At 44.6% G+C, this 22,889-nt stretch overlaps 1 protein-coding gene across 3 annotated transcripts in view; it reads right to left on the reverse strand.

Annotated features, from left to right (window-relative positions):
* LOC102566577 (meiosis-specific coiled-coil domain-containing protein MEIOC-like) overlaps nucleotides 1-20,173 on the reverse strand; it is a 34,392-nt gene extending 14,219 nt beyond the window's left edge. The window contains exons 1-6 of one of the 3 annotated variants that reach the window (XM_019480703.2): nucleotides 20,101-20,173; nucleotides 13,337-13,468; nucleotides 6,541-6,707; nucleotides 5,100-5,201; nucleotides 3,208-4,163; nucleotides 2,345-3,006 (exon numbers count right to left, since the gene is read on the reverse strand). In XM_019480703.2, the coding sequence (XP_019336248.1) occupies nucleotides 2,345-3,006; nucleotides 3,208-4,163; nucleotides 5,100-5,201; nucleotides 6,541-6,707; nucleotides 13,337-13,459 (2,010 nt within the window). In that variant the 5' untranslated portion in view covers nucleotides 13,460-13,468; nucleotides 20,101-20,173. Of the gene's footprint in view, nucleotides 1-2,344; nucleotides 4,164-5,099; nucleotides 5,202-6,540; nucleotides 6,708-13,336; nucleotides 13,469-19,545; nucleotides 19,720-20,100 lie in introns of those variants that run through there. The other 2 variants (XM_014602739.3, XM_019480702.2) reach the window with 2 other exon arrangements.
* Between the last annotated feature and the right edge of the window lie 2,716 nt (nucleotides 20,174-22,889).

A 22,889-nucleotide genomic window follows, 5' to 3' on the forward strand; every position in this document is an offset into this window, starting at 1 on the left:
GCCAAAATTTGGAACAGGCTCCCAAGGGAGGTGGTGTTCTCTCCTACGTTGGGGGTCTTTAAGAGAAGGCTGGGTAGGCATCTGGCTGGGGTCATCTGACCTCAGCGCTCTTTCCTGCCCAGGCAGGGGGTCGGACTCGATGATCTCGAGACTCAAGGGTACTCGAGTACCCTCGGACTCGAGGGTGCTGAAGGCACTGGCCGACATCATTGCAGAGCCACTGGCAGGAATATTTGAACGCTCGTGGCGCATGGGCCAGGTCCCGGAGGACTGGAAAAGGGCCAATGTGGTCCCCATTTTCAAGAAGGGGAGGAAGGAGGACCCGGGCAACTATAGACCAGTCAGTCTCACCTCCATCCTTGGCAAAGTCATTGAAAAAATTATCAAGGCTCACATTTGTGAGAGCTGGCAGGACAAATTATGCTGAGGGGAAACCAGCACGGGTTCGTAGCAGGTAGATCATGCCTGACTAATCTAATCTCTTCTTATGACCAGGTAACGAAATGCCTAGACACAGGAGGAGGGGTGGATGTCGTATACTTAGACTTCAGGAAAGCCTTCGATACGGTATCCCACCCCATACTGGTGAACAAGTTAAGAGGCTGTGATGTGGATGACTACACAGTCCGGTGGGTGGCGAATTGGCTGGAGGGTCGCACCCAGAGAGTCGTGGTGGATGGGTCGGTCTCGACCTGAAAGGGTGTGGGAAGTGGGATCCCGCAGGGCTCGGTCCATGGACCGATACACTTCAGTAACTTCATCAGTGACTTGGACGAGGGAGTGAAATGTACTCTGTCCAAGTTTGCAGATGACACAAAGCTATGGGGAGATGTGGACACGCTGGAGGGCAGGGAACAGCTGCAAGCAGACCTGGACAGGTTGGACAAGTGGGCAGAAAACAACAGGATGCAGTTCAACAAGGAGAAATGCAAAGTGCTGCACCTAGGGAGGAAAAATGTCCAGCACACCTACAGCCTAGGGAATGACCTGCTGGGTGGCACGGAGGTGGAAAGGGATCTTGGAGTCCTCGTGGACTCCAAGATGAACATGAGCCGGCAGTGTGACGAAGCCATCAGAAAAGCCAATGGCACTTTATCGTGCATCAGCAGATGCATGACGAATAGGTCCAGGGAGGTGATACTTCCCCTCTATCGGGCGCTGGTCAGACCGCAGTTGGAGTACTGCGTGCAATTCTGGGCACCGCACTTCAAGAGGGATGCGGATAACCTGGAGAGGGTCCAGAGAAGGGCCACTCGTATGGTTAAGGGCCTGCAGACCAAGCCCTACGAGGAGAGACTGGGGCACCTGGACCTCTTCAGCCTCCTCAAGACAAGGTTGAGAGGCGACCTTGTGGCTGCCTATAAGTTCATCACGGGGGCACAGAAGGGAATTGGTGAGGTTTTACTCACCAAGGCGCCCTTGGGGGTTACAAGAAATAATGGCCACAAGCTAGCAGAGAGCAGATTTAGACTGGACATTAGGAAGAACTTCTTCACAGTTTGAGTGGCCAAGGTCTGGAACGGGCTCCCAAGGGAGGTGGTGCTCTCCCCTACCCTGGGGGTCTTCAAGAGGAGGTTAGACGAGTATCTAGCTGGGGTCATCTAGACCCAGCACTCTGTCCTGCCTATGCAGGGGGTTGGACTCGATGATCTATTGAGGTCCCTTATGACCCTAGCATCTATGACTAATAAAAGCCTTGCTGTATAACCCATCCAACTTTAGCTGCGCAAGCCAGGCTCAAACCCTTTTCCATGAATATGCACTACACATATGAGCTTCAGAACACACGCTAACCCTAACGCGACTGGAGAATGAGAAGCAGAACCCCAGCTTCGTACACACATGTACTATCTATAGCAGGGGTCAGCAACCCCTGGCAGGAGTGCCGAGCATGGCACACAAGGCCATTTTGCTCGGAAAACCACTGCCACCCCTGGCTCTAAGCAGCTGCTGCCAGCCACAGAGCCCAGGCTACTCCCAGGAGGCTACTGGGAGGCTGCAAGCAGACTGGGCTCCATGGGCCGGCTGCAGCCGGGAGGCCGCAAACCTTCCAAGGTAGACATTGTGGTTTTTTCAGCGCTCCAGCCAAAAAACATTGCCTACCCTATTTAAACTATAATATAGATGAGAGTGTTACGTATGTGGCTTAAAATATGTTTAAGCTGAAATATTATAGAATATAATAATATATTATATATATTATTACATCTATATAATAGAATGCTCCCTGCATTCTAATAGGGAGTGAGATTCCTCCTCCTCACAAGTGATAGGCAGGGATTTCTACTCCATTTAACAGTCATTTTGTAATCATCATCTTATACAGACTTATGTTATACGTTACCTTTTTCCGCTCTTTCTCCAAAGCTCTCCACTGCTCATAACACTCTTCCAATCGCGTGTGAAGCTCATTAGCAGGCCCACTTCGATTTCGTGGAGGTCTATACTTGTTAAAAGGTGTTGGAAAGGCAAAGTATGGTGCAGCTATTTCCCCACAAAGAAGATCATTAATGAAGGGATTCAAGTGGTTAAAATCATCATAGTGAAAGAGGTCAACAAGTTCCGAAAATGGAAACGGTGAAGGAGGAAATGCAAAATTATTTGCTGATGAAAACGGGTGGGTATTAAATGGAGGAAAGCTGGGATTCTGCTTAAAATCAGACATTAATGGGAAAGAGGGAAGAAAAGAAGGATTGATGAAATCCGACATGTTGCCACCGTTCTGCTCTTGTCTCTTTCGGAGCACGTTGAAGTGCTGACGATTTGCAGTCGCGTATCCAGGGTGGGGAATCCAATTTTTCCTACCACCTCTTTTATCATCTTTGTTACTGTCTTGACATTGCTTTTTTTGAACTCGATGATACCTTTCCGACTCTTCGCTTCTAGAGTTCTGTTGTGTTAACCAGTTGGATGAAAAGTTAATGGGCAATTTGCGATACTGCCCCTCCTTGCTAGCCAACGAATCATGCTGGGAATGCCCAATAGGCTTAATTTGCTTCTGATTTTCTGCAACAAAGTTAGAAATCCCCATATTACTAGAAATACCATTTGATACTTGTAACCTTCCATCTTTCCGTGCAGAAAGTACTGGTGACACTTGAGAGTAGTAAGAGGCCTGGGTTACAGACTGGTGTGTGGGGGATCCACTGGACATAGTTGAAACCCCTGAAGAGGACTGTGGGCTTGTTACTACTTGGTTTTGCTTACCGTATGCAAGATCAGATGCAGTTGTGGGACTTAAGATTTTACCATCTAGCCACGCATGCCCATGGTAAGATGAATAATTTCCATTTTGTTGAACAGTTTTTACAGACAAATCATATTCAGGGGGTTTATGAGAACATTCTTGAGGATTCAGATGGATCTTACATTCGTTGTTATTCAAGGTTTCCCCCAAATTGAAACAATTATGGCCATTTTGCATACGGGCTCCCTGTGATTTTTTGTTTGCTACTCCAACAAAGCTATTTTCCTTAGTAGATGAGGACTGATTGAAAAAACACTGTGATGAGTGAATAGGTGGCTGAGATTTATGAGAAGCTGTAAAGTCTTCATATCTTTTAGGAAACCTGTGGTTATCCTGGGACACTTTGTCCCACGTGCCATCAACAGGGGGACTGGATAAATTAGGCGAGTACTTGGTTTGCTCGTGGGTGTCATTTTTCATAAGTTTCCCTCTTGCTCGGTCAGTTTTCCAATACTCTTTCTGAATGCTAGCGACATCTTTGATTCTGTTTTGAGAAGAATAAGTGCTAAAATCGGAGCAATTCTTTTCATAGTTCCCGTTTAATTTCATCTTGTCGTAATTGCACACATGTTGATTAAACTCTAAATTTTGCAATGTAAACTGTTCTTGCTGAATGATGGCATTATTTTGAAAAGCAGAATTTTCTGGATAAATGTTCAAGATATTGTCAGGTGGCAGAGTGGAAGGGTCTGGGGGAGCAAGCCAAGACTCTATAAGATGAAGGTCCTCAAACCCCCTGTGTAAAGTTTCCAGATCAGGTGACTTTTGCAAGTGTTCTTGATAGTAGTTTGGTGCACCAATCAGGTTTGGAAAATCCTTACTTTCTAAAGAGTGTTTGGAAGAAAGCCCTGAGAAGTCACCGTTGTTTCCAAGGTCAGATGCCCACATGGGTGGAAACAGTCTTGAAAGAGAATTCCTGTAACAAATTAAATGGCACTTTTAGGAGTAATCGAACAAATCTGTTATAATTTCATACTCCAGCATTTTTTCCTAAAAAAATTCCTTCTGAAGATACTGTTTGAAGAACTGGTAAGATGTCAGATTCTAGATAGGTCATGATGACCTAAAATGATTCCCTGAAGTCCGTTTTGTTTTAATCGTTTAAAATGCGCCAAGTTATGGCGCTTTAAATGCTTCTATTTGCACCTCATCATTTTCAAAGACTTCATTATTTTTTTCACCATTTTTCTAATGACATTTGAGCTTATACAACACTTTTCATCCAAGAAATCCAAGAACGCACTAAAGAAATTAAGTCTAACATATCTACAATAGTCACGCCACCTTCTTCAGTAATGTTTATTGCTTGAAATGAGCACTATTATAGGATGAGAAAATGTTTCCCCCCCCCACCTCAACAACATATATTATCTTGTTGGATTCCTTAAAATGTTTGTAAGCCAGACAGTGATTTTATTTCTGTTAAGAGCTGAAAGTTTGTCCAGAACTGACAGAACAAGGAGTAATGGGCTCCAGCTGCAGCAAGGTAAGTCGAGGTTGGATATTAGGCCATGTGACAGGCAGCTAGGGGCAGATAAATACTAATTTTCTAAATTTTTTAGGGGCCCAGTGAGCTGAATAGAACGGCCTGGTGGGCCGCATCTGGCCCCCCGGGCCGCATTTTGCCCACCCCTGTTAGAAGCGAACATCTCATCCAAAAGGATTTAGCAGGAATGATCCATCAGCATCAAATCCAGAGATTTTTGCAGTATCTCCAGAAATGCAAAATGCGTTTCAGGAAACTCTGCTCTGTATCACACAATACTAAGAAACTAGAAATACCATGCCTGTGTGATAACAATTGAGACAGCAGGACATTCAACTTAATGGGATTTTTCAGCATAAAACTTACCAATCCGTAACTGGTTCTGGCTTGTTTGGCTCTTCTAAGATGCTTGACACTAACCCAAACATATCTGGACCGTTGCCAGAGTAAGAAAGGTTTATTTGTGGCCTAAAAAATAAGAATACAAATAAGCCTGTCTTTAGGAGAACAAACATCTAGTAACAAAAAAAGAATCCCGAAAACTTACCTCCTAATTTCTTTAGCGGTAGTACATTATAAATATAGGACAGGGGCAGGAAGACAGATCATAGATGAGTAGAATAGGAAGGGACCTTTCACTTTATCTAGTCCAGTTCCCTGAAGATGCAAGATTTGCTGCCATTAAACCCTCCCAGACAAATGACTTTCCAGCCTTTTCCTGAAAACCTTTGGAGAAGATCTCAGAACATCCTCCACTGTTCTTACTATCAACTAGTTAGCACAATAATTTCTCTTGCAGATGAAAGTGTTTCATAATATCTCAGATCATATGTTTGAAGATTAACATTTCTTTATATAAGTAGTATGGTTTAAAACACCAGGAGCAACATCTCTGCATGAAAGAATATATATATATTTTTTGGAAGAGAGGGAAGATAGATGAATGAGCCGACTTCTACCTCCCAGTCACCTTTTTCTCCCTCTTTCCAGGAACAGTTCTCTCTGCAAAGACAAGATAGGGTAGAACTCAAGCAGAAATAAGCCATGTGGAAATGTCCCCAAGAAGAGTGGAGAGCTACAATGGGGTTTTTGTCAATCAGCCCCATACAGGGAAGGTACACAAGAACTGCCATATTAGATCAGATCTAAGGTTATGGGCTGAAAGGCCTTTCTGGTCAGTGATTTCATACCCTGCAAGACGTGAGGAACCTGCAAGTAGGCAAATGTCCCATACGTCCCAGACTGGCCGGGACAGTCCTGGGTTTCAGACACCAGTCCCAGATGGCTGGTGAAAATTAGTGTGTGTCCTAGGCATGGGGTGGGGAAGCAGGAGCTGTGAAATAGGAAGCCCTAGCAGACATCCAAATTGTGTCATTAGCTTGATTAGTGGAAAGGCCGATATCAAGGGGATTGTTAACACCTGTGAAGAAAACAATGGGAGACTTTTTAGCTGTAATACCAATGTTGCCCCATCCAAGCCTCTGCCTGCAGCAGTGGAGGGGAGAGGGGTGTGCATGGGGGCAGCATCCTGGATTTCATGTTGTCCCAGATTTATTAAAATCCAAGACAAGCTTCCCCCCAGTCAGTATGGTGGAGTGGAGGAGGCTCATTTTAGATTTAAGATCTCTCTCTAGACCCACACTTCCCAAAACCCTTGGCTAAAAATAACTAGCTACTATACATTATCTATTGCACGTGTGTGCATCCTATACCTTCTTCTTTCCAGGACTTGGGAACCAACCACCTACCCTCCTGTTCCATGAGACTTTCAGTCCAGACATACGCCAGGAAATTAAGTATTTCATACCTTTTTTTTGTGCAGTCTTGTAAAGTTGTTGTTTTATTGGCATCGTCTCCGCACACGGACCAGTGACTATATAACCGGGACGATTCCAGAGGTGGCGGTGTACTAGTAATCCCTCCTAGCAAAGGAGAGAATAACTGAGTGTCCATTTTTTGTCTGTTGCCGTTTACCTGAGTAAAGAACAAAAAAACCAAAAAATTGAAAATGAAAAAAAGAAAAGGAAATAAAAAAAGGAAGGGGGAATAGTTTTGCATAAACACCTAACTTTTAAAGCAAGCAATAGAGGCAACTTTCCCAAAGTAAAGCTTTATTTCTTTTCTGAAAAGTGTTTATACTGTACCAATAAAAACGGATGCTAATTATCTTTAAGGAGACCTCAAACTTGTACCTTTTTTGTCCCCCAAATGCTCCAAATCTGATGAATTTACAGGACACATTGCAGAAGGCAGACACATTCATTACTTTATAGGAACTAGAGTTCTTCAACAAACCTTTGTCCACAGGGGTCCCGCTATAGGAGCAGGTGCCCCTTGCACACAAGCCTGGAGCCTTTTAGGCAGCGGTGCAAAGGTGATCTCTGTGTGCTCAGGACCACGGGGTATGACGGATGCAGCAGCCTCGACCATCAGTCAGTTCCTCAACCAAGAGACTCAGTAGAAATGGCTCTTTATCAGTAAGGAAGGACAGCAGGTCGTGGAGTCCATGTGGCCGACAGCATCTCAAAGAACTCCAATTCCTATACAGCAAGTAAGCTTTCTTCTTCATCAGCACCTACCCCACCGCTGGTGACTAACACTTACCTCTCAAGGAAATGGGTAATAAGAACAGAATGAAGGACAACTCAACCAAATTCAGGATTTGATCTAGAAGTCATCACAATGCAGTCATCATGGGTAAAGAGATGGATAGAAAATCAAGTGCTCCCTTGAAGCAGTTCAAGAACAGAGGATATTAAACGTCACCTGAATCCCCTTTTGAGAGCCCCTGATGGGAAGGACAAACTTTATAAGGATTTTGGGTACATCCTGAGTAAACTTCTGTCCTCGTGGAAGAGTGGAGCTGCTAATTTCGTTATCAAAGCCTGCATTTACCTGACTTTGAGCCGACCCAAACCAACAATGCGGTGGTCAATGGAATGATGAAACAGCAAACGCTATGGCGCATTGAATGGGATAGTCCATTAAAACTAGAAATATCACATTCAAATCCTGCACAGGATCCTCCTTACCTGATGGGAGCCCAATACTTCAACCAAGGTGAGATTGGGAGGGGGGGAAGAAGTCACCTGCTCCCCAACTTAATGAGGAAATGGGGAGACAGTGACCAAATACACTCAGGGAACTGGCAGGTAAGTTCCCGTTAAATATAGCCCAAGACAAAAGACAGCAATCTAGGGAAGAGACGCATCTCTCAGCGACTCGCATGGAAAAACACTCCCATTTAGTTTTATATTAGCTTTGTGCAGGCATTCATTCTCTAAAGGAAAATATCCTTCGCTTTTATTCAAAAAGAATTCAACTAGCTAACCTCAAGCTGTCAGCTGTAAAGTTGGTGGGTCCAGAAGCATCATGAGATCAGGGGTTGCATGCTCAAAGCATTCAGGAGCGAGGAGGACAGATGTACTGGTAGGTACATTCGATTTGGAAACAATCATGAACATGAGGAGACTGGAGATGCTGTTCCACTAGAACCGGGGTTTTTCATATCTGGATGATTCAACACCCTGCTTAATTTGCGGCAAGTCGCCGAATTAAGGATGAGCCATTCACCTGTTTGCTGCAGTTTTTATACCAGAAGGCACCACTCCACTGTCAACTGGAGCTCATCAGCAGTCCCACGCAGCTGAAAGGAGAAGCGCTGTCTTATGGAATAAAAAAACTGCAGCGACCAGCTGGAGCACGGGTGAGCAAAATGCGGCCCGCCAGGCTATTCAATCCGGCCCGCGGGGCCCCTAAAAAATTTAGAAAATTAATATTTATCTGTCCCTGGCTGCCTGTCATGTAGCCCTTAATGGCTTGCCAAAATTCAGTAAGTGGCCCTCTGCCCGAAATAATTGCCCACCCCTAAGCTGGAGCATCTTGGCAGATGCATATACCCCCAACTAGTTCACTATTCCTTATCACTGCACGGGGTAAGGAACCTAATCCTATGAAGAATCCAGGTTATGTGAGGTTTCACATCTTGTCCTAAAGACTCTGAAAAGTAATAACATTTGCAAGACTCCCACCAACTCAGTAACACAGCTGCCAATGAACTTGGATTAAGTCCTCCTCAAGACCAAGATATGGGTTCTTGCTTCCATCAGTTTTACTTTTTCTACATCTGTGTCTACCCATCTACATAAAGCTTATTGCAGGGACTCGTTTCTGGAATAATTAATTCAGAATAATCTTTTCAGAACAGACCTCCCTGTGCTGTGTGCGTGTCGCCGAAAGGCTCGTCACCCTCCCAGCTGTTTTTTTTAACAATCTGACCCCCTGCTCCAGGTGCAGAGACAGGGACAGAGCCAGCACCTTCATGCTTCCTTCCTGGACTTGAATACAATGCATTCATTCCCCGGTCCTTGGGATGGAGGACGCTGGTTCTCCCTTCTCCTGTTTTGGGCCCTGAGCAATAGCCTAGTGGTAGTGCTCCAATTCAAGACCTCCCTGTGCAGTGTGTGTAATTATAAGTGTTGTCTGTTAGGATATGGATAGGGGTGCATTGAAGTGGGAAGGAAAGCTTGCACGTTAGATATACAGCTCAGAGCTCCAATCAAATGAAATGGGGCAACTGGGACAGATCTCATCCAAGGCCAAAAGACTTGAATTTTAAGGCTGTCTAAACAAGTACGTCACAAGAGTCTTCTGAAGGGAGCGGAGGACTTGAAGGGTGTCTGTCTGCTGACGCAGATGTCAGCAGCTTGGAGGAACTTCTAACAGCAAATTCATGCTGCGTCTGGCTGGATGACAATGCTATTGTCAATCATCCGTGAAAGAGAAGGTGCAGTCTTGCATGGAGAGTTAAAACGAATGCAAGCTGCCACACAACCCACAAAGCAAGGCAAGGTTTTACTAAGATTCTCGGTTGGAAGAAGTTTGAAATACGATTCATTGCATAAATCATCTCCCGAGGAAGTCTGCTCTGGCTTGCACCAAATCCAACTTCATGCTGATAAACTCAACTGCAAGAGAGGAGGAGCGAGAGAATTTTGTTCTGATTAAGCTGGAAGCCTAGTTGGAGAAATGACGTGTGCCCGATGACTTGCTGGGGAGCATCCCCAAATTAACCATCCACCTCAACAGGGGTACGCATAAAAGACCTCGTTTCCTCTGATGTGCTAGTCCTGCTGAAAGACACTTGGAAACATGCTTCACACTGGTGAGAAAACAAAAGTTAAAGGTACCTACAGCTTTCCATAGGCAGATTTTTTAGTTATTTAAATCTAAATTACTAAAAAAGTCAACATGTTTCATCCCACTGTGTGTCAGTTATTTTTGGGACCTGTCCCCTCAAAGCAGAATCTAGGTGCCAATGTCTGGCAAGATCTTTTGAATCCTTCTATGTTTAGTCCTCAACTTTAACATAAAGTAGTAAAGCCCTGCTTGCTGGCCAAGTTTAATTTAGGGATGGCTATAACAGCGGTTTCTAATCAGACCTCTTTTCCGCGCTCTTCTCTAGGTTGAGAAAAGTCGTTCTGACATTACAGAGGGGGGCTCTGTGATGGTAAGATCCTCATTTGACATTATAGAGCACTTTAATAGAGAAGCATCCAATTTTACACCTGAAGGACTAAGGATCTCTCAAATTGTCTAAAACAGCCAAACAGATCCCCATTAAATAACAGAGCTAAAACTTCCAAAATGTGGTTAGTTTGTAGGCAGCTGTTGATCCTTCTGGATCATGACTTCATAGACAGTAGGGCTGGAAGGGACTCTGGAACATCATCAAGTCCAGCCCTGGATGTATGATGATGCATGCATGAGAAGTCACCAGGACCTTCACCACGTACACGCAGGCAGAAATACAAGGGGTGGAGGCTGCCCAGACCTTCCACCCACCTTGAGACCATCGAGACAGAATCCAAAGGCCAGACCGAGTCTAGATGTCCCATTCCTCAATGGTTGCAGATACACGTGCATCCAGGAATTGAACCTGGGTCTCCAGCATCGCAGACAGGGACTCTACCACCACTGACCCACGACTCTGGGTCCGAAATGTGGCATAGGTGCAGAAATATGAGCATGTATTTTGTGGCATTTCATAAGGCTATATGGTGCCTTATCTCTCTCCACACAATATACCGACCAATACTATCTTAAAAATAGAAACTATATCCAAGAAAGGATGTAACTATGGCCAAGAAAGGATGAAAGAAAAATTATATCCAAGAAAGGATATCTTCAGTGCTATTCATCTCTTGGAAGATTTGCACAGAAAAATGCGCCTCAAAACTGAGGATTGATTTGGTCACAATATACAGTATTTGCAAAGACCTGGTGCAAACTATTTAAGTTCAGAAACTGTTCTAAAGTATACCTTTGGTTGATTGGAAATGATGTGCGTGTAGCACATGGTACAAGCATGCAGTGAAAAAAAAAAAAAAGATTACAGTTCAAGTCTTAACTGCATCCTGTTTGCTCCGTGCATGTCCTTTCGCAGCTTCTGATGAAATGAGCTTGGGCTTGCAAGAGCTTATGCAGCTCTGATTTAGTTAGTCTACAAGGTGCATCTCTAACATGCCTTTTTCTGCCTGTTTGAGAGAACTGCAGCTGGTAATGCAGTAAAGACGGCCTCTTGGCCCATGTGAAAGAATTGTGGCTTCTAGTACCAGATACTTTGTGCAAGATGGTTAATAGCAAACTATGTGGATTTAGAGGACTAAGAGAAGGGAGACAGGAGAGTAAAGAGGCAAATTAACAACCTTGAGTATCCTCTCATATAAAACATGGGGAAAAGATGAATTGCCTATTTTAGCAATATACAGCACCAAAATACATCTCCAAAAGAATACATTTTTTAAATTAAAATACATACATTTTCCTCCATCCAAACAATTAGAAAGAATGGCTCCTTTCCCACGTAATACATTTGCCTATCTTGTTACAGCCTGAGTGTTGCCCATAGCAGTTTGTGGACTAAATTCGGGATTTAAAAAAAAAATAAAAAATACACCTTTCAAGTTACCTACCCTGCGGCACAAATATTCAAACCTACTGGATGATTCCCAGGTAACATTTGATGTATTGCTACCATAGGTGAACCCGTGACAATACCTATTAAATTACTTCTCACAGAAGCATGGTATTTAAGTTGACTGTGTTCCTTTCAAATTTCTAGGCCAAGCAATTAAAATATAAATGTCTATCTTAACCTGGATGTACAACAAGGAGCATTGCCATTTGAAGTCTGCAGAAAATAGTTCAGCACCTCCATGGCTGCTTAAGCATTTCCACTCTGCAACAAAGCAAAACACTTAATCTTCCCAGCAGAGAAATCAATAGGAAATCTACCAACTTCATTTTTCTGGGGCTTGGAAGCAGATCACAAGAGAGGCAAACAATAGAGATCTCTACCAAGGACAAGGACCCCCCCCCAATCAAAAGAGTACAGGCAAGTTGTGCGGATCCTTTCAACCCCTGAAACAGCCAGAAGGATGGGAAACTCTCTCCTCAATCTGACTTTGCAGCACCTTGACGTCTCTGAGCAACGGTGAAAAGAGCGTAAAAGATACTACTTTTCAGTAGCCAGAGAATTGTCGTTTCAACTTTTTTGTGGGGAAGGGAGGGAGGGCAGGGTGAGCAAGTCTGTCATACACTCACTGCCATGGTAGGGACAGAAGTTACACGTAAACCAGCGTAAGTGATTGGAAACAGGTTCCAATCTTTTAACAAAAAACAGGAGTTCAGTGCACATAGACCACTTTCAAAATGGCCCAAACTGGTTTAAGATAAGCCTAGATGGACATTAGTAGCAGATTTAACTGATTTAGGTTAAATTGATTTACTGAAATTCTCTCCCAGATCCCCTCCAGATTCAAATCAACTCTCAGTCCCCCAGCATCCCAGGATGCTTTGCACCTGCCACACAACACCCCTCCCCCTCACAGGGGGGGTAGGCTATCCTTGACCTAAGCTGTCTGCTTCAGCTAAGCAGGAAGACATGCTCTAGTGCCCCCTGGCTTCTGGTCTGGGCCACTGCAGGCATGTGGCTTCATTTCCAGACTCAAAAGTGAATGTCTGTTCACTTGCTTATTGGTTCAATCTACGCAGCTTAGACTAACCTGCAGAGATTGAATCAATTCAGTCTTGGGCATTTTGACTGTCCCAGAGTAGAGTTAAGAAAATGTAAAAAACCTAACCAGACTGAGACCCTTTTGAAGGAATCAACACTTAAGTCCTCAGCCTCTACAGCATTAATGACGTAGAATACTTACTGTAGTAGCAAGACTGGCCCTCCCACTCCCAGTGGATGGTCATATGTTCACTGGTAAATGGTCTGAGAATACTTTTCATATTAAATCACTCAGCATTTATTGACCACTAACTTTCTAGTGACTGTTTTCAGAAAATCCTGCTAAAGGAGTTCACAGAAACTGATACTACTAACGGCATTCAAGGCTGGGCTAGACTAAACAAGTAACTATTGGCTTCTGTGAATCACGGTTATCCTAAGAAACATACCAGAGAAATCTTGTCCATCCCAACAGGTAATTTGTGTTAGGTTTATTATATGGAGTTAAACATATTACTGTCTGAACAACAGTAAGATAAAACCAATTCTGATCAAATCACCAAACACAGTTGTTTTAGAGACTCACCTGTGGATTGTAATGACCAAGGGTGGTACTTTGTTTGACCATGTCCTTGCTGTCAGAATATAAATTCTCTTTTCCCAAGTTTGCATCATTGCCATATAAACAGAAATTCACATTCTTAAGCATGGGCTTAACCTATTTAAACACAGGTAAAACAGGAAAACAATGATTAGAAATGTGTTTAAACGTTTCAAGTCCTTTTTTTAGCTGGAAACATCAACATCTTAAGAAGGGGAAAAATTGGGGGGTGAATCTATACATTCATTCTAGAATGAAACTATATCCAAGAAAGGATAGAGATATTTAGATGTATAGATCTATACGTCTCTATATTATCTCTCTGTATATTGATAGCTATCAGTATCTCTATCAATAGATAGATAGATAGATAGATAGATGGGCGACTGGTGGCTCCCGAGTCTGGGGGGCACCAGATCACCGACAGGGGGGGATCCCCAGTGACCAATTGCTGACTATGGGGGGAGGGGGGGGTGCCCCCAGCAGCCAATCGCTGAGCCAGCAGGAAAACCAGAAGTGCACTTCTGGTTTTGTGGCTGGCTCTTCCAGGAGGTGCATGGCCAATCTCCAAGGGTGCACATGCACCCGCGTGCACCCACTACATGTCGCCAATGGATAGATAGATAGATAGTGTGTGTCTATCTATATCTATCAATGTACATTTATTCAGATGATCAACACCAAAACACTGTTATTTGCTACAATAATACGATTCACTCAAAATGTTGGCGCTATTCTGACACAGAGGTGTTTAACCCTTGTTTAACCCTTTAATCCAGCCTGCCGGGGTCCAAAAATGTGGTGGCGGGGGAGTGGTAGCAGCAACTGCCACTCCCCCTGCCAAGTTTAATGACTGATGGGCAGATGTGGCCCACGGGTCAATCCAGGCGCACAGGGGCTGGCTAGGGTATTACAGGGCCAATCCTGCAGCACTGGCCCAAGGAGATGGTGAGAGGGCCCAATCTGGCAACATGGGGCTGAGATCAAGCGCTCCGAGCTGCTTCCTCCACGCTGATACGTGCCGTGCCACTCATCGGACCCACAGCACCAAAAGGTTGGGCGCCAGGTGTCATAACACGTTTGAAGACTTAAAAAAAAGTCATTACCTAGCACAAATTGGAAAGTACCTCTGATGGATTCAGGGATATCTGAATCACACGCACACAAAGAATTAACATTTCATTTAAAAAAAAAAAAAAAAGGTCTAACATTTATGGTTAAAATCTTTCCAAATTAAAACTGAAGTTCGTCACACAGCTCTGCATCCAGCCCCAGGGTCCTGGCTGCAGGGTGCAGAATAGTGAACACCGACTAGGTTTGTCACTTTTCATCTCTACAAGCAGCAGTGCAAACTCTCAAAAATCATCTCAATGATTCTCCCGATGAAACATTTTCAATCTGCTGCAAAGCAGGAAATCAGCAAATGCTACCAACCCCTGCGGAGGCAGGCATTTCTTCGGCAGAGCTCAAAACTGGAAGGCAGGGAGGAATATATTCGTTGGGGCAAAGGACTACAATAGCAATTTCATTTGGCTACAAAGACGAGTTTACTAGCCCATTTGCTTTAGACTAAAACATTTAGACTTCTCACGATCCTGTTGGCTCAACTTTAAATAATTTTTCATCCCTGACCCACATAACCAACATGGTTTCAGAAAATTCAATGTCGATGTCATCAGCAGCAACCAGGAAAAATGAATTCTCATGTCAAAGGGATGAACTCAGTAATCTGTGGCCAGCAAGTATTACAACTAAACAGAAACAGAAGTCTGCTGAAGAATAACCTGGACAGTATTGCAAAACCACCAGCAATCAATAGTTTCTATAAAGTCAGCTATTATAGCACCTAGAGGATCATCATAATTTTTAGGATAAACGACATTAAAAGAAAAAAAAAAATGTTAAAACTCGATCATATGCTGGCACCACATGAGCACCCTAGCTTGTCACAGTCAGTTTTGCTTCTCACAAGTATAAATTCACAAATGAACAGGGTTTGCTAGAGTGTTAATTGACCCCTGGGAAAAAAGAAAAAGGAAAAGAAAATCAGTATAGGTCAGGGGTGCTCAAGTCCTGGCCCACGGGGCAGTTCTGAGTTGCAGGGCCACGTATGGGTGTCTCCATGAGTCTGGAAATTTGGTGGTGGGGGAGTGATGGCAATGAACACTGCCACCATCCCCTTGCCACCACATTTCCAAGCCCCGCTCAGCTGGATCAGGCCTGGCTGGGCCAGCCCCACATGGAAGGATTGAGACTCGTATCCCCATGGCTGGACTGAGCTAGGGCAGCTACACAAAACCAGCCTGGCCAGGGCCCAGTGGAGCTCTCTGTCTGCATCAAGCCCCAGCCCCGCATGGGTGCCAACTGGGCCAGTGTTGCACCCTGGATCGGGCTCACAGACCTGATTTAGCCCACAGACAGACCTGGCACTGTTCATCTGGCCTGCAGGCCAAAAAGGTTGGGCACCACTGGCATAAGTCATGCATACATTTATAAAACAGATCATAAACAATCAGAAAATTCAGTGCAATTCTTAATGGGATTAGTCACGAGAATACTTCAAGGTGTAGCCTTGCATGTGCGGCAGATATTTCTTGGGACCCGACTTCACTGAAGTCTTAACTCAAATTCGGCTCAGTTTGCTTTTAAGGCACTCCATACGCACACACGCAATGCCCAAGTAGCCGAGTAACAGGGCAGACCCAGATAGCTATTAACAATCATTGCTACTCTTAGCTGTGCTGAAAGACGGGCTGCAGAGGCAAACAACCAAAATGTGCTAGTCCTCCAAACTCTTCCTATAAGCTCACCCGTTCCTGGGTACTATTTTACAAATAACCCGTGGTCCGATCTTGGCTGTGGACCCCGTGGACCCGTGGCTGCGGACAACCAGTCTGCCCCTACCTAGGGTCCGGGGTGCAGGTGCCCCCACATCACTTCTCCAGTGTTTGAAGCAGCACAGCGTTGCCTCCTAAGGACCTGTTGGATGGGTTGTTACTCTTCGGCATGGTCTTCACTGACACGAAGGCGGTCAGTATTTATATCACTGTACAATCATAAATGAGGTTTTGGTTCTCAGTTCGCTGCACTACACCTTCACCCAACAGCGAGGACCTGAGTGAGACTTGCTCAGTGTAACTCATGCTAAAATGATGGGTTTATCTATACTTGACGGTTCATTCAGATGAGGGCCACGTGTGCAATAGCTATTCTTGAATTATTCCACGTTTGGACAGTCCTTCTGGAATGCAAGCGAGTACCTTGTTCTTGGTGAAATTAATCTGCCTTCAGCTTCCTCAGGCTGCCCTGCATCTTCTTGTGCTACACTGGGGACGTGTTGGGGGTGCACATGCAGCCCCTGAAATTTGGTGGTGCACGTGCAGACCCCGAGAGAAGCACCGCCAATGCTGCTGGTGGCACCTGTGGGTGGTCGCTGCTTGCCATCCCCCTCCCCTCGCTGTCGACACCATTGTGGCCACCTGCGGGAGCTCCCCGCTCACAGCCACCATGCCCCCACCACCTGTGGGTGGTCGCCATGCCCCACCAGCCTCCATGGGCATGCGTTGTTCATGGTACAGTTACAGGTTTAAACTGATCGCCAATCACTGAGACCACTGGCGACGCGTAGGGGGTGTACGTGCAACCCCGGAGGCGCCAGCTGCAAAATCGGAAGTGCCAGTGGAAGTGCACGTCCCGTTTCGCTTCTGGCTCGGCGATCGGCCGCGGGGGGACCACCCTCCATCAGCGATCTGGTGCCCCCCCAGCCGCGGCAGGCACCAGCCACCCATGCTGTGCTACCTAAAGTTCAGTCCACATTAAGGCAGTGTGGGAAAGAGACTGGAAGTCTAGCTGCCTTTCACCCTTCCTCAAACCATCTATTCTGAACCTCTGTCAGTCAATCTGGAGGCCTAAGTGCACTCTGGGTTTCCAAGCCAGAGAGCACAGAAACTTTGACCACTTGGGGACAGATCTCCACGCCGCTCCCAGCTAACTTTCTGAAGGCCTGACATTTGTATAAGCACCAAAATGGTACCACCGCTTTTTTGTTCCTCTTAACAAAGAAAAAAAAAAATACAGAACACTTAAAATTTCAGCTACAAATTCAATATTTTGGCAACAAAGATATTAAGACCTTCTAGACAACATTAATATATAAACAATGTGGATTTCTGCAATGAGTGCTTACAATATTAACTTTCCTATTTCCAGCTGTCAAAATGTAAGTGCAAAACCACCCAAGGAACCTTGTCTGCCTATGTCCTTAGACCAATGCGGCTACAACCTACACCCCTGCAAACCTTGCCTCTTGCACTTAATTTTATTGTATTTTAGCTAGTTTGAAATATCCAAGTAAGTTACAGAAAAGGGCCCTGTTTCTACACCAGCTGTCACCAAGGCATTTAATTTAGGGACAAAAAGTAGATCAAGAAAAACAATATCAAATTATCTGTGGACTACAGTTGTGGCTCAATGTCACAAGGCAGAAGGTACATGGAAGTCTCACTGACTTCAACAAAAATGCCAAGTCCCAGTGGTTTGCTGGGTCATGCCCCTGCTTTGTAGTTTTGAAGGCTAACTGGTATCATGAATGATAATTTACTTTACATCAGCACTGAAGAGTACTAAAAACTGACATAAGCTGTAAAATGCAAAAACAGGCTTATAGAGACTCAGACTAAAACAGACGATTTACATAATAACCATTCCTTAATTATAAAAAACCTCTGAGTCAAACACTCACATAAGGTTGCCAAGCATTATTACAGTCTACAAAATTAAGTTTAAGAATGTTTTCTCCAAAAGTTTGCAACTCAAATTTGGAGTCCTTACACAAATGGTTTTTTGGGAGGAGGGGACAGAGCGAGGACGGTGGCAAGGAGAGCCGTTACACTGTATTTGTCAATATGTCATCTGTATAATTCAGTGTGACCCCACCATTCTTAAAACATTTTGATAAAAGCAGTCATATTCATCGCAGGCTCCATTAGCATACACTGGAGCTTGATACCGGCTAACTTCACTGGCCTTTGCTTTGGTATAACTCTTTGACATAGTTTATCATCCATTAGGAGGGAAGGAAAACACAAGGGCCTATTAAACAAAAGTCATGAAAGGTGCCAAAAAGTAGTTTAAGTAAATTCAAATATTTTCATGTGCATGTTTAAAATAAAGTTATTTAAAAAAAAATAAACCTCACTATTGTGCTAATTAACTTGTAATTTTAAAAATATATGGAATTCCATATGAGTTTCAAAATAGTGTTGCACGCTTTTTTTTGTTTGTTTTAGAGAGCAAACGATTTGGGCAGTATCCCTCATACTAAAATCAACTAAATTCATATACATGTCCTTCAGAAATGTAGTCCTCTCCCTAAAAAAATCAAATATTGTTAGAATTCCTTCCTGCTCCCTTGCAACTTATTGAGAATTAACACCGCATGTTGCAAAAGGAGTTTCAAATGTTGCAAGCTAATGTACCTTACCATCAACTAACTCTAAGATTTAGATGTCCTGGGTAGATTATGCAGGGATGCATTTGGTAGCCGTGTTGGTCCAAGACAAAAAGAAATGCAAAGATCAAGAGCTCTTGGTTCAGAAATGACACCTTGTCTGAACCAAGAGCTCGTAATTTTTGCATTTAGATTGAGGATGTATCTGTTATGTACATTAGCCGACTGAGATTAGATGCAAAACTGCTTCCCCTCACCCCATCGGTTTGTGAAATCCAAACAAAAATTGCAGCGTTAAACACAGCGCCGTGATATAACATAAGTTGCAGAATATAGGAAAGAGAAACAGGCTGGTTGGAAAGTTCAAGTATTCAAGGTAGCAATCAACGCCTAGGGGAGCAGGGTGACCAGAGGCTTCTGGGGTCAACACCAGCACTTGTGTTAGACCGTGTCAAGCATTCACAAGAGGGGTTTCGGTGCCCTTTGTAAAAGTCTGGGCTCGGTTACCTGCGATAACCGGATCACTTTCCAGTCATCACAGGGACTTTTAAGCACGCCACCTTTCTAGCAACATTACTCTGCAGAAATTGTTCTGCTCGAATCCTCGTTTGCACTTTCTAAAGCAGGAGCGCGGCTCCCCTCTCCGAACACCGCTCCTGCACTGACACAAAAATGACACGTCGGTTTAATCCCCGGGTGTATAAATCAACTCTCATCCAACCCCCCCTGCGCAGACGTTACCCACCAGTCCATCCCAGTGTGTATTACTCGCCACGAGCCAGCTGCACACCCTGGACACTGCAGCACCAGCTTATCCCCGGGCCACGAAGTCCGGTGGCGTAGTCGATACCCTGCTAAGCCTAAGCCACGGCTGCACCACCTCACTTTGCACGCCGCTGCCATGGGACACACACTACACACTTCAGTGACTACACGCATACAGAAACTGTTGCCAGGCTATTGAGAGCGTCTCTTCTCCACCCATTGAAGCAGCATGACAAACAAGGCGAGGAAAGAGGCAGGCGGGGTTTGGTGTGTGCAGAAGGAAGAGGCCCTGGCTATGAAACCAGTCGCTCAAGAAGCAGCACTAGCATTAGGCACTCAGCTTCCCTGAAATAGTTGAGTCTCCAATCTGCACCTACACCAACATTGCAAACTGCTTGCACTTCCACACACACACCCCCCCTTCACACACAATCCCCTTTAAATGACTCTGCAGCAATAGCCACCCCCCTCCCAGGAGCAAGACTGCAGCATGCCAAAGGCCTTGCCACAGGAGTCAAAGAAACCCGGAGCTTACATTTTGGGTCTTCTTGCTTTACAACCAGTCTCAGCCATGTAATGTCTGATGTCACTGGAGTACCAGTATGTGGAAGTACTATGGGAATTGTAGTCTTCCCCTATTGTGTAACAGCTACAAAGCACAGGGCTGAGCCTGCAAACAGAGCCCTGGGAGCAGCCTCCTTGCAGCACTGGGCTGCAGCAGCTGCCTGGGCAAGAAACCTCAATTAAGCAGATGATAGAGAAAGCTTTTTTCCAGATGCAAAACAAAAAAAAAAACAAAAAAAGGGGGGGGAGGACATGGCAAGATGCTGGATTGCATCTTCCTTCATTCCCCAGGTGAGAAGCAATTTCTAAGCCATTACTGTGGGGTGAGCGCACCTGTCTGAAGCAGACTGGAAGTGTCAGCACCCTTGGGGAGATACAGGGGGGTATTTACCTGGAAGGGAGCACACCTGGCCTGATCACAAATCCTGTCTCACACAGGTGTGCACGCTCTCCTGGGAGGAGAAACAGCTCACTGACAAAGCTGTAGTCATGCTGGGATGGGCATTTCCCCCCATGTGTGTCACTCTGGCCAGCCCGCTATTAGGCAAGACTTGAACAACTTGTTTTTCTTTTTAAGAACAAATTTGGCTCCGTATAAGCATTCACTAGACAAACGTTTGAACTCTTTTTAAAAGAAAGGATGTCTTGGATCAAGTAATAATACTTGCTTGTACATTTTTTTAATACAAGTTTGAGGCTTACATTTTTACCCCTGGTTTGTGCATGGCTTAAATAGCTCCTGCTGTTGCAAGCTGTAACTCTTGCTCCCCCCCATTTTAACTGAAGCTTTCATTCATAGTCTAGTCCACAACAAAGCCATCATTTTCCACCCAGGTGTTCACCGTTGTGCATCAGTGATGAATGCTCCCGATGATCCCTGTGTCCCTCTCTTGCTAACTCACCCTACCCCATAGCAAACAGCTAAGGAAAGGGCCTTACCCATGTAAACTGCATTTAAAAGCTGCCAAATGAAAGGATAGTGGGAAAAGTTAACAGCATCAAACTGAGAGGTTTGGTTTGTAGCCTAATTGCAATAAAAGGGGTGTTAAAGGCCTAGTTGCAATAAAAAGGGGTGTTAAAAGCTGAGGATCAACAGGTTTTAATCAACACTTTGTACACTTTTAGTGCAGACAACTTCAGTTTAGCTGTATAAGTCCAAGCCTAGGAGTGAGACATGAACCCACTCTGTAGCTTTTCTGAGTGTTAGATAAAATGATACCTAAAGGTACTATGGGGCAGCCACCTCCTACTAAAACTCAATGGGAGTTAGGCACCTAATTCCCTGCAGTGCTTTCCAGAAGTCCAGCTCCTGGCCATGTTGCACCTCTACTATTGTTACCATCGGTGAAACTTCACCTGTGCTAGCAGTACTATTTAAAAAAATTTTTTTTGGAAAAAAAAGTAAGTTTTTGTAGACAGGATCTGTGTATTTGTCTGGTAGATGTGCGACGGGGTTGCACAGCGTGGGCTGGATGCAACGGTGGAGGAGGCCCCTTTCCAGGCTTATTATGTACATGGAAAAAAACAAAGTTTCCGAACCTTTTATCTTCTCCAACTTTAATCTCACCTTCCACAGTTCGTTAGGCCATTTTTTTCCACCATATGCATGTATAAATTAGTTACTCCCAGCTACCATTTTCTGATGCAGATAATTGCACGTAAATCCGGTGGCGGAAATCCATGCCCGCTTGAGAGATCCAAATATTAATCTTTAAAAAAATGCATTAACATATTATACCTGCACTATTGGTTTGTGAATAAAAACAAACAAACCCAAGGGACTATGGTCTGTGTGCTGAAGAGCTTGCAATTTAAGTAAAAGTCAAATAAAAGCCACGAAACTAATAAAAGCAGGAAACACAACCGGGACCCTATAGTTCAGGCTCAAAAGTTGGTATACCTTAAATGCTGATGATCTGTTAGCTGCGGTTTCATCAACGCTGGCCTGGCGTAAGGACGTCGGCACAAGCCACCAAATCCGTCCATACTAAAAACGCAGAAAAAAGCGTGCACCCGCTACAAAAGCTAATATGGACAATGACAAACACGTGATATTATGTTCTCCCGATCATAGGTTGTCAAGAGGGAAAGCTTGCATTTACAACCCAATCCAGCAGCCTAGTTGTCCCAGTCTGTAAATGCTTTCACCTGAATAAAATACTGCAAATGCTAATAAAAGTGCAAACACATTGGTAAGAGTCCACCGCGTGGTCCTGTACTAATGCACGCCGCCGAGTGAAACACGCGTATCAGTGCAAGTGAGTTTGTACTGATGTGGAAATTGCAGTGATTCGCTGAACCGATAACAAGAGAAGCGTTCCCAATAATCCTCGTTTCTGCCTGAGAGCTTTCAGTGGAAACAGCCTTCTTTTTCAATTGCAATATTTCAAGACTGAAATTTCAGACTTAAATGCATTTGATCTTGATTTCAGTCATAAACACTTCTGCATTTTTTCCGCCGTGGTCCAGGAAACACGAGGGGCAAGAAATCTTGTGGGGGGTTTTGCTGGATTGTGTCCCAACCAAGAAATTGGTCAAATCAGATTGCACCCACAAGGATTCTTGCTCAAAAATATTTTGCACACTTTCATGGGCTAGACGAAGAGACCAAGTGCAAAGCCACGACCATTATTGCACGTCATGCATCTCGTGAGCCTGTTGGGGAGGGAGGCTGTACTTTGTTGGGGGCCGGCTAGGGCAGGGCCAGGCACACGATTTGCAAAATGGTGTGTGGGTACACAAGTGCGTGCAAAATGAAGC

This window comes from Alligator mississippiensis, chromosome 5 (assembly GCF_030867095.1).
Source record: "Alligator mississippiensis isolate rAllMis1 chromosome 5, rAllMis1, whole genome shotgun sequence".
Classification (NCBI taxonomy): domain Eukaryota; kingdom Metazoa; phylum Chordata; order Crocodylia; family Alligatoridae; genus Alligator; species Alligator mississippiensis.